The 17,908-nt window shown below is 38.0% G+C and overlaps 1 protein-coding gene across 1 annotated transcript in view; it reads right to left on the reverse strand.

The window, feature by feature from the left end:
* ABCC8 (ATP-binding cassette, sub-family C (CFTR/MRP), member 8) overlaps positions 1 to 17,908 on the reverse strand; it is an 80,560-nt gene that overhangs the window by 20,552 nt on the left and 42,100 nt on the right. Inside the window, exons 15-25 of the mRNA XM_010563839.1 lie at positions 17,512 to 17,587; positions 17,315 to 17,420; positions 12,537 to 12,572; positions 10,887 to 10,922; positions 8,280 to 8,378; positions 7,354 to 7,438; positions 6,007 to 6,087; positions 4,233 to 4,370; positions 1,697 to 1,822; positions 901 to 1,000; positions 27 to 284 (exon numbers count right to left, since the gene is read on the reverse strand). Of these exons, the coding sequence (XP_010562141.1) occupies positions 27 to 284; positions 901 to 1,000; positions 1,697 to 1,822; positions 4,233 to 4,370; positions 6,007 to 6,087; positions 7,354 to 7,438; positions 8,280 to 8,378; positions 10,887 to 10,922; positions 12,537 to 12,572; positions 17,315 to 17,420; positions 17,512 to 17,587 (1,141 nt within the window). The remainder of the gene's footprint in view (positions 1 to 26; positions 285 to 900; positions 1,001 to 1,696; positions 1,823 to 4,232; positions 4,371 to 6,006; positions 6,088 to 7,353; positions 7,439 to 8,279; positions 8,379 to 10,886; positions 10,923 to 12,536; positions 12,573 to 17,314; positions 17,421 to 17,511; positions 17,588 to 17,908) is intronic.

Consider the following 17,908-nt stretch of genomic DNA (forward strand, 5'->3'; position numbering starts at 1 on the left):
AAATCATAAAAGGAAGGTGAACGAGGTGTTGCATACCTCACAGTCGGAGCAGTTTTTCAGCTCTAGCTCTGTCTTCACAGAAATGGCCTCTGAGGTCCAGCATGCCAGGCAGTAGTCGATGGCCACCATTACCGTGTGCTTCAGCAGTTGGGACAGAACCAGCAGCGGCAGAAGGAGGATTCCTGCTGCGCTGAGGTACTTGCCACAGGCTCTCCAGGGCATCTTTGCTCTCTGATGCAGCACCGAAGACAGGTTGTCTTCATCATCACTTTCTGTTACTTCTTCTGCAACGTGCAAGAAAAAAGTACAGCCACACTGACTTAATCATACACACCTTTCGTAGGGACTGGCAAGTGGCAGCTACAAAACAGGTCTTACCATGCAAGATAAAAAGTGGCTTTAAGGTGAAATTAACTGTTCACACATGCACATATTAACCTGCTAAAGTTAGTAGTAATGCATGCTAAAAAAATGCAAAAAACCTTAGCACTAGGCAATCAATGCCTTCAGCAATGTTTTTGAAAAAAAAAAAAAAAGTACTAGCTTGATAAAATGAATTGTAATTCTTTCCTATGTAAAACTTTAAACAAGTGTGCTTAGCTATTGACAGGTTTGAGGCTCACCCAGTATAAATTATTCAATATTATTCCTCTTTCATTATCAAAACATGTTCAAGTATAAGAAAAAAACCTCAAAAGTTTGGAGGAAGCTATGATTTCCGAATGCTTGAAATCACTGTAGTCCAGAGGTAAAATCAGTGGAAATAGCACTTTTATGAACCACGACCCACCTGAAAAATGATTATTTTCTTGCCAGTTTGAATAATGTTAATTCTTTCTAATATAATGCAACTGTGAAACAGTAATGTAGTGGTACTGGGCTCAAAGGGTGCCCTTTTACCTTCATCCTCTTCGTCATCTTTCAGCAGAGCTTCACGGGAATACATAGTCCTCCGGAGGTTCGTTCTTTCCAAAACAGTTTTTCTTTCAATAATAGTCTCCTAAAAAAGGGACAGTTCATGTGTTTTCAGCCAGAGAATGACTAAAATAAAATTACTAGCTATAACAAAATTTGTTTCCAATCACAACATCAGTGAAAAATAAAAGTGAGAATCTTACAGCAGGCAGTCATAAGTGATTGATTTGCTACCTCTGTGTAAAACCTAAGGATATAAATTAAATATCTGACATTAATTTCAGGTTGTCAATCCCAACCCTCTTGGAATCTTAACTTGGACAGATATCACTGAATTAATAAGAACTAAGATTAATATCTCATTCTTCCTGTGTTATAGTATTAAAGACAAAATGTGTTAATGATTTAGAGAGCTTGATATCGGCGCATCTGAAAAACTTCTACCCAATGCAATGAATAAATTCAGGCATATTTAGAGAAGCAGTGGTCAGTATTGCACATTACCAATGCTTTTCCTAAAATGGCCCTATTTATTACTCCTTAGACAAGAATATTTTGATAGGGCTTCTTATCAAGAATGGATCAGAGGCAACAGTATCAAGATATCCAGATGGAGGAATTTCTTTTAATAGATAAATAATAATGGTAATAGTAATACTACATTCCTACTAAGTTAGAAATCACACACAGCATGTCAATCCTTGCTAATGCTTTCAACCTAAGAAAAAAAAAAAAAAAGTCACATGTTTTGCAAATGTCGATTGCCCTGCCCATCAAAAACCTTCTCCAGCTCTTGGTCTTGTCGATTCATTAATGTCTTCCAGTGTTCAAAGAGCTCAGTCTCTGATTTCTGAATGTCCTTGAGTGTTCCTTCTCTCTGGATGTTACCATCTTTCATTGCAATTATCTAAAAAGTTAGAAAGAAAAGTGGTGAGATAAATAGCCACATGTCTATTCATTTTAAAGCTACATTGCTGTGTCTGGACAGAATTTTCTCTCTTCTTAAATAAAGCCTATTTCTGCAAACAAATCTGTCTTCTAAAAAGACAGTGAAGTTATCCCTTGACTCTACCCCCTTCACTCAAGATGCTGCAAACCCAGAAACTTCCTGCACTTCATGCTTTCAGAAAGGAAGGCTGCTTTTAAGTAAGAAAGAACAGGGATCCTGTCAGCAGGCAGGAGAGTGCATTACTCTTCTTAAATACAAGTCATTACCAAGATCAGATATTAGAGTTCTCTTACCTCCTAAAAGGAAAAGGCTTTTAGCAACATACTGTGCACAGCGTGTTTTGCCCTCATTCAGGCAATTAGATATGAGCACGCTGGCTCCACCATCTGTTTGATATCATGGACCTGATAAGGAAAATTTGAATCCCTAAAGCTTTTAAAAGCATAAATAGTGGACAGTTTAAAAAAAAAAAAATTACATATGCAAGACAAAGTCTGAAGGGTGTGGTTTCCAGGTTTATATCAGTGTAACTACATTATACACACAGTGTAACTACCTTCACTTTAGATCTGACAAGCAGAATTGGAAAATGAGGCGTGTGGATTGTAAACCCATGTGACAGCATTAGAAAATAGTTAATGCAGTATTTTTCTCTCTCCCTGGAAACTCAGAAATTTCCATGGGCGGGGGGTGGGGAAATAATCTATTCCACTCATTGCGAAGAATTTACACCAGAGGAAAGGAAAAAAATAAAGCAAACAAGAATCTTTTTGTGGTCAATTTATTCAGGAAACCTGTAATTAGGCTGGACCTTGAATTCTTCTGAGGGTTTTGCTACGAAGATTTAGGAGGACCATCGCATATACTTCAAATTATATTTTTATTTACAATTCCTTAATAAGAGAAGATAAATATTCCTGCTGCACTCCATTGGGTAAGACCTGCTAAGGCTTAATGAGACCTCTGCTTAGGGAAAAAAACAGAACTATTTCTTAATAAATATTTTTTAATTATAAACTTAATTAATACAAGTCCTTCCTGTCCTACAGGCTGTTTGGAACAGTATATTTCATAAAACAATACTGAAGCCAAATTAGAAGATAATAAAAATAAAATAATTCTCAGAGTATCTCATAAAACACAAACACCTACAAATGGGTCTGACATTCATAAAGAAAATTAAAAAGATTATACTGATACAAAGGCCATAGCTGTGCATATTAAAAAAAATGCAAATATATAACAATTGAAAAAGTGGAAGTTAAGATGGACCTCGTAGGGAGGGGAAGAAGGCAAAAAATTCCTGCATCCTGAGACACACTAACGGGAAAACCAGAACTATGTTGAGAACAGTAGTAATTCTTAAAGCTGTACAACTGAGGGACAAGGTCATGGCAGACACCATACAGGATAAATGTTGCCCACCAACAACATGATCAGAACAAGATTAATGTCTATCTGCAACTTTACAGCAAGCCAATATGAAGAACAGAAAGCAGCTGAAATACGATTATTTCTTGAGACAGAGTAACTGCTGCTATAGTGTTTGCAAGCTGCAAATGACAGAGAAGTCCTGATAGGAGGCTTAATTGCAGTCATCAATCCCTCTGGGCAAGAAGACCTGTGATGTTGTAGCTGCATAACTGTAGGAGAACTAAGTGCAAGGCCAGTGTGAACCAATGAACTAAACCCAAAGATCCAAAAAACCAAACCTCCTTATCCTGCTTGATTTGCTTAATCTTTGACATTTGCATTTGCAAACTGTTATAGAAAGCATACCTTCATTTTTTTCTGTAAACTACAAGATATAACAAAGAAACCTAACAAAACAATTGAATACTACACATTTCTTAAAATTTTGCCAACATACAAAGGGTAAAGATGTTCTTGATATATTATGCACTAGCACTAACGACAAGGAAATACTGTTTTTCCCCTGGTATTTCCATGCATCTCAATATCCATAAACACACCTTTTCCTGTGACAGCACAGACAAATTCCTAGTAACATCCCAGCAGAGGCAAATACATTACTCAAACATTTCACTGTTTTGAGATAAAAAAATGAGCAAAATTTTCCAATAAAATTAATGGTTTTGGATGATAAATATATTTTAAATGTAGCCTGCTTTCATGAGAATATTAAGTATCAGCTCTATGAAAATCCAACCTGTTTAGATGTTCTAAGATAGGAATCCCAAAATTATGGCACCCCAAACTCACTGGCTAATTTTCAAAAGATCTTTGTTATGTCTCTTCTCACTAAACCACCATTTGGTGGAAAGATGCAGCGAAAGCCTTGTTTGTAGCAAGACATATCCATGCCACATTCTTGCCTCCTCAGAAAAAACGGGAAGAGCTTTCTTACCCAGTCAGCATGGGGTAAGTATTGCAGCTTGTGAGTGACTAGCACAATGGTCCGCTTGTCTTCCCGTAGCATTTTCAGGATCCCTTCTTGCATGAGATGGTCACTTAGGTGAATATCCAGCGCAGAAAATGGATCATCCTGTCATGAGGAAAAGAAGTCAGCTTTTGAAGCCAGCACTTACAGGATTTAAGGAAACTGACAGATTTTACTACCGGTAAAACTAATTAAATCAATATAGACAACCAAAAGAGGCCATCCGAAGATCCAAAATTGTTCTGAGGAGTGGCTTGCTTAAATTACATAACAACAAACCTTGAACTGTCTTTTTGCAGTGAGTACTCAGATATAGGGTAACATCAGCTTTGTAAATGCTACGATTTCGTGAGGCTTTCTGGGAACTGCTCCTCTCAACAGATGTGTTTCACAGCCTTCATAACTGCAGTACATTGTTTCTGTCAGACTCAAGACAACGCAGCAATGTATGTCTATGGCATATATTGCATAACTGCTTCAGGGACAGTGACAAAGAGCACATTTTATTTCCCTTGTACATAATTGCCTTCTGATTTTTTTTTTTGGATCCATAAATCAAAACTCCATTAACAAAGAATCACAAAAGGAGAAATGTTGATCATTTTGATGACTCTGCTCAGATGCTTGATTTAGGACCCAGATTATCTTACTGAATCAAAGAATTATATGCAATTAATTTAGGCATAAACTAATCTGTACCATCTTTTGGGGGACTTGTTTACCTAATCCTATTTATATGGTATTACAAATCTATTATTTCTGCTTGCACTAGTGATACTGGCTGCAGGATTTACTTAGTATTATTATTTCATACTATTACATTTCAGTAAAATGAGGATTGCTTAAAAAATAATTTTTTTTTTTTTCTCCAGATGTTTGCTGATAAAATAGGGTTGAATTTGAATTAAATCTGCTTTCTGAGTGACATCAGCCCAATACTGGATCTGCTGATTTGCAGCATCTGGCCCAACTGCTCTCTAATGTCTTACTTTCTGGTCATTGCCTGGAAATGCCCTACACATGAAGCAAGCACATATTGATCAGCCTAATTACAGGGTATGGTCTAAGTTACCTCCCAGACTTTTAGGGATGACCTCTAATGTGCACAGCTTTTCTAATCCCATGTGACTCACGTCTCACTGTCATAACAGCTGGGTTCAAAGCTCCTTAAAAACTGATCTTAAGAAGGAAGTCCTAAATTGGAAAGCCAGCAAGCTCACTACTCATGAGTGTGTAGGATGCATTCGTTTTCCCACATACCAAGTTTTTAGAGCCTGCTCTCACTCCTTTTTCCATAGCACTTTTGTTGAAGCTGGGACAGGATATAAAACAAACAGTTCAGGGTGGGAAGACAGCCGTGTTTATTGCAGAAAGGAAACACCCCAGGCACAGGACAACATTAATTTTAGGCCTGAGGCAGCTTAGGAATTTCATGAATACAGCTGAGAATATTAGATTTCTAAGTACCAAAGATAAACACAAGGATCAAAAAAAAAATTTCAATAGACTGACAGGCAAAGCATCAGCATTTCAATTTGTGTCCCATTACCTATCTGTCTGTCTGCAGCATTTACAAATGCTTCTTACCTGCAGGCTAGCTAACAATGACTATAAAATAAACAGTGCACATTTAGCTTAGCTCAGAGAAGCACAACGTTCCATGTGTGTTACCCATGAAATGCTCTAAATACTCGCATCTCGTGCTTCTGTTTGGATCATAAACATAACAGCACTTACTCACCAGGAACACAACATTTGTCTGCTGGTAAAGTGCTCTTGCCACACTGATACGTTGGCGCTGCCCTCCAGACAGATTAATACCCTGGAGATAAGCAGGAGAAAAACAATCAGACAGTTATAAAAACATCAACTGAATATTCATGTTCTGATTGGATTATCCACAGAAGCCTTTCTGGACAAAGAAACCCAGAGAAATTTTTCAGAAGTGTGGGCCTGCAATTCAGCTGGGAACACAGTACACAAATTGTTAGAAAAGCCAGAGCACTCTGTCTGGAGCTGTACTCCATACATACTGGAGGGATGGGAAATGTTTAATGGTTTGTGGTGACATAATGATGTAGGTGGCATAGATATTCTGCAGGCAGTCTAAACTAGACTCCTACTCAAAAGTTAGCCTTATGAGTCTGTCTGTGTCCTGGTTTTTATTTATTTTTATAATCGTATGCTGTCATACTATATCAGCTCCATCATATACTGTAATCAGTAATTGCTAGCTGGGAGGTCAGACCACACCGAGATGAACATTACCTGGTTGCTATTGTGCTTGTTTTCAGCCCTTAGTCCTCTGCTACCTCCCCGCTCTAAGTTACTTATCCTTCCTGTGATCCACCTGCAGTTTCACAAACACCTTAAACTCTCATAAGCCAGTACTGCTGCCAAAAGACGCTACCTCACTTTCTCCCTCCCCTCCACTTCACTCCTGTCAAAAAACCATTTGTCTGGCTACACAATGAATTGGGTTAGGAACTAATCCATTTAAAATTAACATGGTAGCCAGTGTGGAGATTAGACATGGAAATGTATCCTTAAATGTATCCTTGCATGGGGTGGTTTGTTGGGTTTTTTGGGGGTTGGTTTTTTTTGTTTGTTTGGTTTTTTGTGACAGTGCCAGTATATGCCAGAGTAAATTGTTTATGAATTTGTGACTTCTATTTCCTTTCTTGTCACTCCCTAATCTTCCCTGATGTGATAAAGCTTAGTTTGCCGTTGATTAAACACCTGCCCTTCTTTAAATGAAGGGGCTCTAAAAGTCTACGAATTATTTATTTTTATGTTACTCCTAAAGAAACCAAAAAATGCAGTGAAGTCAGGATATTTAAGACAGCAGCTGCAGAATTAGTCAAACATTCTGATAGCAGCTCATTTAAATCACTGCATCTCACATAAACGACCATGTTTCCATGTTTACTGAGCAACACGCTTTCAGACTAATGACCCAAATGTACACTTAACTAAAAGATGACCTTTGTTGCCAAATAACCACTAAGATTTTAAGAACACAACAAAATAATAAAACCCCCCTCTCTATATTTAAAACAGAAATAGAAGTCTGTAGCTGTTTACTGACCCTCTCTCCAATCTGGGTTTGGTCTCCATGAGGGAGAATGTCAATATCAGGCTGGAGGGAACAAGCATCAATTACTGCTTTGTACCTGCGGAAATAAAAAAGGTAATGCAAAATCCACAGAGATACTGCTAAAGAAGCACGTTTCCTACTTGCAGAGGAACAAAAATTAACCAGCTGGAAAAATCACACAGTGGAAAACATTTTTGTTAGCCACTAATTGTTCTAATGGGATCTCTTTCAATCACAGACAAGTAAATATTTCAGCTAAAAAAAAGCATCTTAGGTCACCTTCCCAATTAAAAACAATTAATAGTTAAAACCAGGCAAAACAAGCACAACTTCTTCCATGCTATATTGTTATTGTTCAGCATTTAACTTTTTTGCATGCCCAGGGCCTTTGTTTCTTGTTTCAATATCCAAGGATGACAGAAGAAAACATAGCCAACCACTTCTTTTAAGGGCAGGGGTGATAGAATAGCAGCAGTTAACTTTTAAATATTTTAGAATGTTTGTGTGGGCCCTTATACTGAATAAAAAGGCAGCCCATTAATCCTTCACAATGTACCAAATACTGAAATTGTACTAAACATTCTCACTCCCAAACAGCTAATGTCCTTCTAAGACAGTTAAACTAGTCAATTAGGTGTAAGAAGAGAATACTGCACGCTAAACAAACATGGTACTTGGAAATGAAAACACTTCTACACCTAAGTTCAAGTGAGACTAAACACTGTCCCTCATGTCCCTCAGGAAAAACATGGTCAAAGGGGGACTGCGCAGAACTCAAGGTCTTTTGTCACGTTCAGGCAGGGCAGTACGTTTGTTACTAGAGGAAGATGGGGACCCATACATGAACTGAGGCCTATGCAACTCCATTATTTAGCAAAAAGGGGAGTAAAGCATGTAACAGTGCAGAAACCTGTTACCTCTGTTTGTTAAAAGGGCTTTCAAATGTGATATTCTCTTCCACTGTGGCATTCAGCAACCAAGGCTTCTGTGATGCATATGCTACTGAGCCTCTTTTCCTGGGGGGGGAAAAAAAAAAAAAAAGCTCCCAGTTTACCAGTGCAGTAGGTGTTTTTGGAAACCATTTTCTTGTAAAGAAAGGACAACTTACCAGGTATGATCAACAGGCTCTCACCATGCATATTTTATTTCATAAGGATTATTATTATTACTATTTAAAAATAAAATTATCTGCCTACTAGTGAAGTAGTAGTGCTTTTTTGGCTGTTGTGCACTAAGGGCCTCAGTAAGGCACAGCTGGGAGAAAGGCAACATTTTTTTTTTTTTTTTATTAGAGCAACTGATACTGTTGGAAAACTCATTGGCATATCACCGTTCCTCCAGAAAAGGGCCAAAAGAGGTATCATACACCTAAAAGTGTATCTGTTTTCTTTCCAGCTATATCAGCTAATCCAATGAAAAAATAGGACCTCTCACCCAAATGTAGCCTTTGTCTGCTAGACAGCCATTACAGCAGCTTCTTTCTAGTTGGACCTGAATGCAATTCAAACCATGAGCTGCCAAATTACACCAGGCACTTTATCTTTTTTTATCAGGAGTTAAGGTCGCTTGCCCTGCTCATTTTTTCAGGATTTCACCAAGGTTGCTTAGAAGTCATTAAAGGATCCAATTTTCTTTGATGACCTGAAAGAACACACAGTTACATTACCCTGGTAACATGCTTCCAAGTTCAAATGTCTGATGGCTCGTTAGAATTTAATTATGTTTTATGAATTCTCTTTATTGGAAAATGACACAGGAAAAAAAAAAAAAAACCAACAGAAAAAATTCCCCAGGCAGTCCAGCCCACAGTCCCAAAATCTAATTCAAACAGCATTCAGTTCAATTAATATGAAATTTTCATCCCATTGATTGAGAAAAGATTGCTCTGAGCATTCCAAGATGAAAATGTATTCCCTTCCTTTTCATTGCTTGAAACTATGCTTTTGCTACTCTTAATTCTTCACGTGATTGAAAAGTTAGTTCTAATTTGTTTTTGAAAAATAGTAGCAAAGTTTTGAGGAAAATGTTTTTACAACTTTTGTAAGAAGTGTTCTTTTGTTCAGTGAAGATACAGGCACTGCCAGTAAGATGCACTCCATGCTGAGTACCAGCACAGTGCCTGGCAACACCATTCACATTTGGCTTGCTTACATTCCGCTTTTGAGCCCACTGGTGAGAATTAATTACTGCAAGGAATTTGGGAACAAGCAATAAGCTTGCCAAAATTCATTACAGACTTAGAATTTAGTAAACCCCTCCAAATTAACCTTAATTACCAATTGACACTAGGATGACATATCAGGGCAGATCATATTTTGACATAAGCAAAAAGCTTGCAAATGCTTGATCATATGAGAAATCTATTGTGTGTCTACAGTGCTTCTTACAGTAAAGAGGCAATCAAACAAAACTTTTTCTGAAACTGTGAGAAACATGGCCAAAAATCCAGAGAACAAAATATTCTGAGGCGGAGTGTGCAACACTTTCTCTGAAAGCCTGCCTTGAACCTACCTAAGGTTTCACACTTAAAAGACTGAAAGCAAACAAATGGCTTAGCAGACAAAGACTTATGAAGAATTTATTCTGCAGGTGGAAGTAATTGCCTCCTACCCCCAGACTGCATAAATAAACATGCATTTTCATCAAAGGAGTGTAATTTTTTTCCTCTGATAACACAACATAGACTAATCATAGCCCCTTAATTATCACAAAGAGGCAAACGGCAAAATTTGACCTTTCAATAAATAGCTAAAACCTTCCCTGAGCTCCTTGGAGACTATGCACTTTGGCTAATATAGGATCAAGCTTGTTCATTAATTTAGAATGAGAAACAACATTGTCAAGATTGTTTGTTTAAAGTTATTAATCTAACTCTATGTTCACATTTCAAGTCCAGTAAGCTCAGTACATGTTCAAGATCACTGAAAATAAGACTAGTTAAGGGACATGCATATATGAATCTCAGTGTCTTCAACCTACCAAGTCTGAAATGTTGCCAATTTTTAAAAGAAAATAGATGCACTTAAAATGCAATGGAGTTATGATTACAATGGTAGGGAAATAATACATTGCAAAGCCTTTCCTGTGTATTTTGGATTGCTGACTACAGTTGTATCTTGATTATTTTGCACAGTTCATGAATTTCTAATATCAATCAACAACTCAAAATCAAACATTCTCCAGATACAAGAGAAATGTATACTGTCCTGTCCTATACTATTACTGCATGAACAAAAAAAATGCTTCCATTATTTTCAGCCTGATGGTAGGTAATAGAATATTCTGATATTGCCAGTCCTGAGTATTCAGGAGCGTACTTTTTTGCCGTCATTAAGGGCAAGGGTCACTTGCTTGTTTTTACTTCTAAATCTTGCAGTAGCTGCATACAGAGACAACCTATCTGCCTTCTAAGGAGGAACAACTCATTAAGTGCAGACACTTCTGAAGAATGTTCACAGAGTCACAGAATGGCTGAGGTTGGAAGGGACCTCTGGAGGTTCCCATTAGCTTTTAAAGTGTCATACCTGAATTCCATGTCAACAGGAGATTCTTTCTCTGGGCTGCAGAAAACAAACACAAAGTGGTTTTAGTTTTGTTTTTTTTTTTTTTTTTTACAATTTAATGATTGTAGACAACGCAAATAATACCTTAAAGTACTATCACTATGCTATCATTAAAAATACTTTTATTTCTGTTATGTAGTCATTTTGTAACTCTTAAGTATGTTAAAATTCTGTACATGATATTGACCTAAAAAAGGTATGATTAAAGCTTCAGTTTTGAGAAGCACTAAACAATCTTGTAGAAAGTATTGAACACCTGTGAGCAAATGCTCAAGATCTCACAAGACTTTGGCTCAAAACACTCTCTGTTCTGAGAACACCAAAAATGCTCTATAGGATGCGAGTGCAACAAAACCACCAGACATTCCTACAGCACTTAACTGACCCAACTAGGATTCCCAGAACCTACGATAATGTAGGTAATTGTTTCATACAGTCTTATATTCTTTCCTACTTTTTAATATGCTCGCCATACTGCTGTGCATGTTATTTCACTATTTGCTGTCCATCCCCATAACAGTTTCAAACATGTGAATGTCTAATTCTGATCATATTTCTCTTGTATCTTAATGGGTTCAAATGGTTTCACTGTAACTTGGCCCACAAATTGCAGTCTCTCTTATACAGAAAGAACTGTGAGGTTTCTGAGTATCCTTTACCATGAGGCTTAGTCTTTAGATACATGAAACTCCCTCTTATACTACACAGATGGGAGCAGAAGTTTTGCAGGACTCCGCCTGACAAACAGGTAACAAGTCTGAGAAATAAGGTAAATGGGAGACAAGAGACTGATAAATCTAAAGAAAAGACAGTAGAATAGTTGGTGTGTCACAGAACCAAGAAAATATTCTGGTCAGTAGAAGACATACAGTTTAGCCTAAGTCAAGAAAAGGGACAACATATGACATTTTTCCTCTGCCAATTTCAGTGACAAAGTTCTCACTGACTTCAGCAGGGATAAGATTGTCACGATTGTCACTTTTACAAGGTTTACCATTCTGGAGGTTTGTGTGCTACGCCAAAAAAGACAAGCATGCCAGAAAGCTTTGCTCTCAGTTGATTTGGTAGATATTCCCAAAATCCAAGCTGAGCTATGTTAATCAGGTAATAATAATTTCCACGTATGGATCCCTTGCCAAGAGATGGACTAATCTGCTACTCCCCACACTTCTCAGTTTGCGTGTGCCTGAAGAATGCTAGGTGAGAAAATAAACCTATGACAGGATGTAAAAAATGAAGAGAAGGGTAATGGGAAGAATTTGCTTTAATAAATTAAACCTTCAAAGCAATACTTGATACTATTTTTTAAAGTGTAGCACTAGGGAAAATTCTGGTTGAGACTTTGAGAGAAGGATTTTTGCAGACATACAGGAAAGTTAGGATACGATTTTAAAAATCGCCAAACAGCAATGTTTTCATAAAGAAAATCCAAGTCTTATTTCCGTAAGTCACATAGGATGCAATTTTTGAAACCACCTAAGCTAGTTAAGACAGTGAAAGTTTCACCGATTTTTTGAATTCTGACTCTGAAAATGTTAAGCACAGATTTTAGAAACCTTTGGTTGCTTCTATTGCAATTGATTTAGTAGGAAGACCAATACAGTACCATACCTGACATCTTCCCCCGTCTCACTGTCAGAAGTACAGCTGCATCACAAATAGAAAGCAAAGACTGTTTACTTAAGTAAGCACAGGCAATCTGCCCCAGAAAGAAAAACTATTAAATTCCACTTAGTGCACAGACTGCAAACAGTATTTATCACAGAGCTGCAGCACAGCATCTGTTCCTTCTACACAAACTGACTTGATTTTAGCAGTCAAAAAAAAAAAAATTGGTTACTTTTTTTTCTTTTGCTTACAAACATTTAATTTGACTCAACAAATAAAATCACCTCCACTTTGTGCTGGAGCTGCTAACAGAACTGAGAAGCCCTAGTGTGACAAGAATGCAGTTCTATTAAAAACGGACATTTTCAGGGAAAACAAACTGATAATTTGTGATACTGTATTTTTCCATGGCAGTAACTGCACCTTTGCAGCATATAAAGGGTTAGTCTGAACCCCAAATCCCACCTTCAGTTGACTTGCAACATGCTGCATTCTGTATTAGCCCTATCCTTGGGGGGATGTGCCTGTATAAGTAAACGTGCGCAGGTCTGAGGGACAGACAGGTTTTGTTTTCGCTATTTTTGAATGCATATCAAGATGTTCACAGAGTTGTTTTGACAGGATGACTGGTCATACTTATTACTGATGCTAAAGTCAGTTCCATTGAAAAGAATGAAAAATCTGTGTGTCAAGTGGTATAAACAAAATCAAGAAGGAACAAAGTTTTTCATGCTTTAAAAAGAACAGTCTCATTAACTTTATGCTAACACCATTTGCTTATAAATATCCAGGAAAGAAAACAATACCTGCAGTTTAAAAGATTGGTTTGAGACACTTCCAAAAAGTTAATGCATCATGAGTAGAGACCATATCTAAATTCAATTCACTGTAGAATTTGAGAGCACCAGCCAGCCACTAGTATCTTTATGCCAAAGCTCAGTGCACTGAACAAAGCTTTTCCACAGTTACCTCAGACTCCACTGGGCTTAGTGACACCTTCTCTAAACACTTATGAACCTGTTGCATATCATTAAGTAGCAACACATTCTTTACAGAAAATAACAAGCCCCAATTCAGGGGCTGAAATAGGGAATATTTTTTTCAGCCCTTCCATGCACAACACGAGGACCCTGAACAACAAATACCAGTTCCTGCTTCACGGGCCACCCCGAAGGCAGCCAGGCATCCATTCTACCAGGGAACACCCTGGTAACTTGTGACATGTAGTATTCGTGTGTGACAGTGACTCCCTCTCCACGGTGCTCTTCTGCTACACCAGCCTGCAAGACAGGCAGAAAGCTGTGCAGCTCATATAATCCATCAATGGAGCTGAAGAAGCAAAGATCAGCCAGGGTCCCTCATGGCTAGCACAATTTACCTGTGCTTACTGCAGGCATGCAACTTTGCTCCCATTTCTGCTCAGAAACCAGGGCAAAGCACCATGCTCCCAGGGCACAAACGATTCTCGGAGAGTAACAGGAGATGCAGCAGTGCACAGCAATGTCCCAACTTCCTCTGCTAAACTGTGTTCTTTTGCTATACAGCCACGGGTGCCACAATTTTCATAAGCAAATATTGTCAGATCAATTCTCTGACCTGTGTTTCTATTCTGTAGCTGTAAAAAATTAATTCTCCATTTGCAGTTTTGGCTCAGCTGTTTCAAGCCACTTTTTCCCACTTTGACTTTGTTTTATCCCTCCTTTCCCTGGATATTCCTGGCAACTAAGGATGCATTCATCTTCTACCAGTGTTGAAATGTTAAAGTAATGTATGTTTGATAATGAGGTCTAGAACTAATTTTTCAAGGCATATGGAAGTCTAAAGATGCAAATATGTGCCTACTGAGATTTTCAAGCCTTCAGATCTCCATTTCCAATTTAAATAAAATAAAGTACCTGGATGTTTCCAAAAACTCCAGTAAACACGTTTATAAAAATCAATGTACTTTTTAGGCATCAAAATAACTTTAAAAATATTGTCATTTGATGAAAACAGTCAACTCCACATTGAGTAAAAGAAGATCTACTGTTAACAGTCTTAACAAATCTAGCACTTCCTTCACATTATAAGGACTCTACATTCACATGGGAGTATAAATGTCTTGTTTAGAAACAAATGACAATCTTGTTTGAGCAAACTATTTCTCATTTAGGTCAATTTTCTGATATTATTTACTCCAAAAAGGCTTACACTACAAACTGCTCCCTGGACTTGAACTGGGACTACTCAAAGTGAGATACTGCCCAGAAGAAATTAGCATGGCATATACTATAATTATTTACTCAATAACCAGTCAAATCAATACTATTTACCATCTGTTCAGAATGTAAATAATTATTTCTCTATTTTTGTTAATCTCTAACCATATGATAAAATATTTATGCTAAGATGCTCTCAGCCTGCTTTGGACAAGGGACAGTAATCTGAGATGGATCTTCCAGGCACACACTGTATTACAAACAACAAAAAAATCACAAATGAGCCAGTGCTCACTTCCGATTAGCCGATTCCTAGCCCAGGAATAAATTACATTTCTTTTTAAGGCTTTGAAACAAATAATTTTTATAGGAAGCAAATAAAGATGATATGCAGCTAATCCTGTTTTATCAATAGACTATGGAGGCACAGAGGGAAATGACTTGTGCAAGGTTATCCATTAGTCCAAGGGAAGGGCCAGGAATAGAATCCAGATTTCTTGAGCACCGAGTGACATGTCAGCAGGATGTATCCTTCATCTTCATAGCTATGACCTTGGAGGAAGGGAAGGGGAAGGAAATTTGGAATGAAATAATTGACTATTCTGTAACATGAATGACTGAAGCCAAGCATTCATCTCATCCCAAAGAAAGAGCTGTAAGAAGGATCTTAATGATTTTGGTGACATTTTATTGCCTGAGCTAAGGCTACAAGCTCTCATGATTACTTGGTAAGACTACTCTCCTTGAACCTGGGATAAAGTTGCATGTACCTGGTCAAGCATTACTATTTTCTTATCAAATTAAGGAAGCTTTCATCTGATAGCTTTACAACACAGGTGTGCAGCCTACACTGACTGCATCCATCACTCTGAATAGACAAGTGCACATGATACCAGCTCTGAAAGATGAGACAGAACATAATCTGTCCCAGTGCAGCCAGCACTTACAGCGCTAAGATTGTTTCAGCCACAAGCCCCTTTATACATATCTGACAGATAGCAAAACAAATGTGATAACAAGTGAATTTTACCTTGTGATACTCTGGCACATATAGAAGACACGAAAACCAGTTCTGACCTTTACACTGTTGTGAAGAACATACTTCTAAACAAGTGCTATTTAAAAACACAGTCTCATCAGAACCATCATGTCATCTGTTTTAGTTTAGCATCAGGCATTCAAATTACACTTCTTAATCATGTTATGTCATCTGTAAAAAATTACAGCCTTGCTGAAATGAAATTAGTTCACCTAATAAGGCTGCAGGGATTCTGTATTGTTCCTCACCATATTTTCCTAAGCAGAAAATTGGAGTATGTTTTAATGGATAGATCACCACCACATTCTGGAACTTTGGCATCTGTTCTCGTCTCCCTCACTAGCTGAGAGGGTCACCTTCTTATGTTTCATTTTCCCCACCTGTAAAATAGGGAATCGTCCTTCTTTGTACTATTACTATTAAAGCACGTGCAAGTCTGAGTAGTGCAACTGCCTTACGCATGAAGACTGGATATAAATAATCTCTCTACAAACACTCAAGGAATTTGTGAGATTTGTTTCACAAAATCAGTGCAGAACCCACTGAGTAACAATGACCCTCTGTCCATTGGAGTGTGTGGATTTCACTAACAGTTGCACTGTTGTTCCTTCATTCCCAATCAGTTGGAAAAAAAATTAATTGTTTCTCTAGGTTCTTCTGCAATTTGACAAGCTTTACCTACAAATAATTGTATCCCAATAGGCAATGTGTAGTCTGTATGGCTAGGAAGTCTAGTACTGTAAAATAAACAGGCCAAAAATGTTCACACACATTGATCAGCCAGTGTACTAGAAACGGCAGCAATTTACCGGAAATCACATACAGGAGTTGCAATATATTATACCATCTGTGATTTAGTTTGAGGGTCAAGAGACCAAGTCTGAAGAGTACAGCTCTTGGAGTTCGATAGCATTCTTTTCCTCCCTTCATGGCCGGTACGAAAGCTAGACACAAGTATAGCCTGTAAGTGGCTGTCAGAGCGCAGCTGCTGTGTGTCCTCTTGGGAAAGGGGGGAAGGACATGACTATCTCCCCCTTGTCAAACCAGGCATGATGCACTGGGGGAGTACCCTGAGGTCACTGCCACTTATAAAAATCTCTTCAATTTCTCAGGCACTAGAGCAGTGCTGGGATGGAGCACACATCTAAAAGCACAGCCAAGGACCACTGCTGGTGAGCTGGTACCTCTTTATAGTTCCATTCAAAGACACAAGCTCATGCCTGAAAGTGCAAATGCCGTTCTGTAGCAGCACAACACTTCAGCTAATTAATTCTGATCCCAAATTAGTTACGATTTCACTCAGGTTATGGTGCTGGAGTACAGAATGCCCAAATATGGTTATCTATTCCTAATAAAAGAATAGATAGTTTGTTTGACCCTGGCTGGGGGTTCTTTCTGATGTGCTCCCCTACCATTAGGGTAAGGTTTTTATCTTGAATGTACACCTACAAAACCCCTGACTCCACAAAAAGGTTCCCAAGATAGATTTTGGCTTTTTTCTGCATTACTACTCAACTCAAGCTTGAATTCTTAAATAACACTACCTGCTCCAAAATATGTTCCCAGAGATCTTCTGCATCTCACCAAGTATGGCTAGCAAGAGGGATGACTTACCGCAGCCAACCTGTCCTACAATCATTGTTAGCTGACCTGGGAGAAAAGAAGGCATATATAAACTTCTGATCTACCAAACGCTCATGGAAAAACATTTTATTCTGATATGTCTAATGTCATTTTGTACCTTGAGGGATTCGGATATCAATGTTGGACAATGCTGGAGGACCTTCAGGTGTCCAAGTGAAAAATCCATTTGTGATCTATGCCAAGATGGAGAGAAACAAGAAACAGAAAACCAGCTTTAGAGCTGACTTCTTTTTTCAACATCAGGGACACTTCTATTTTCATTACACTGAGCATAGGAAGAGAGTTAGCCTTTCCTCAGTGCAGGAAACTGATCTTCACGTGAGTGATTTTTGTGAAGGCCTGTATTCTGATGTGCAAGAATCTCTGAACACAAACAAGAAGAGCAGTTAGAAAATTATGGAAAATTCCTGAGGAAAAAAAATTTGCTGTTTAGGGTTTCTTTTGTTTTGTTATCTGTAAGGTGTGCACATGAAATAAGTGAAGTGATTATGACA

The sequence above is a fragment of the Haliaeetus leucocephalus genome, unplaced genomic scaffold (assembly GCF_000737465.1).
Source record: "Haliaeetus leucocephalus isolate CR32 unplaced genomic scaffold, Haliaeetus_leucocephalus-4.0 Scaffold173, whole genome shotgun sequence".
NCBI classification, from domain to species: Eukaryota; Metazoa; Chordata; class Aves; order Accipitriformes; family Accipitridae; genus Haliaeetus; species Haliaeetus leucocephalus.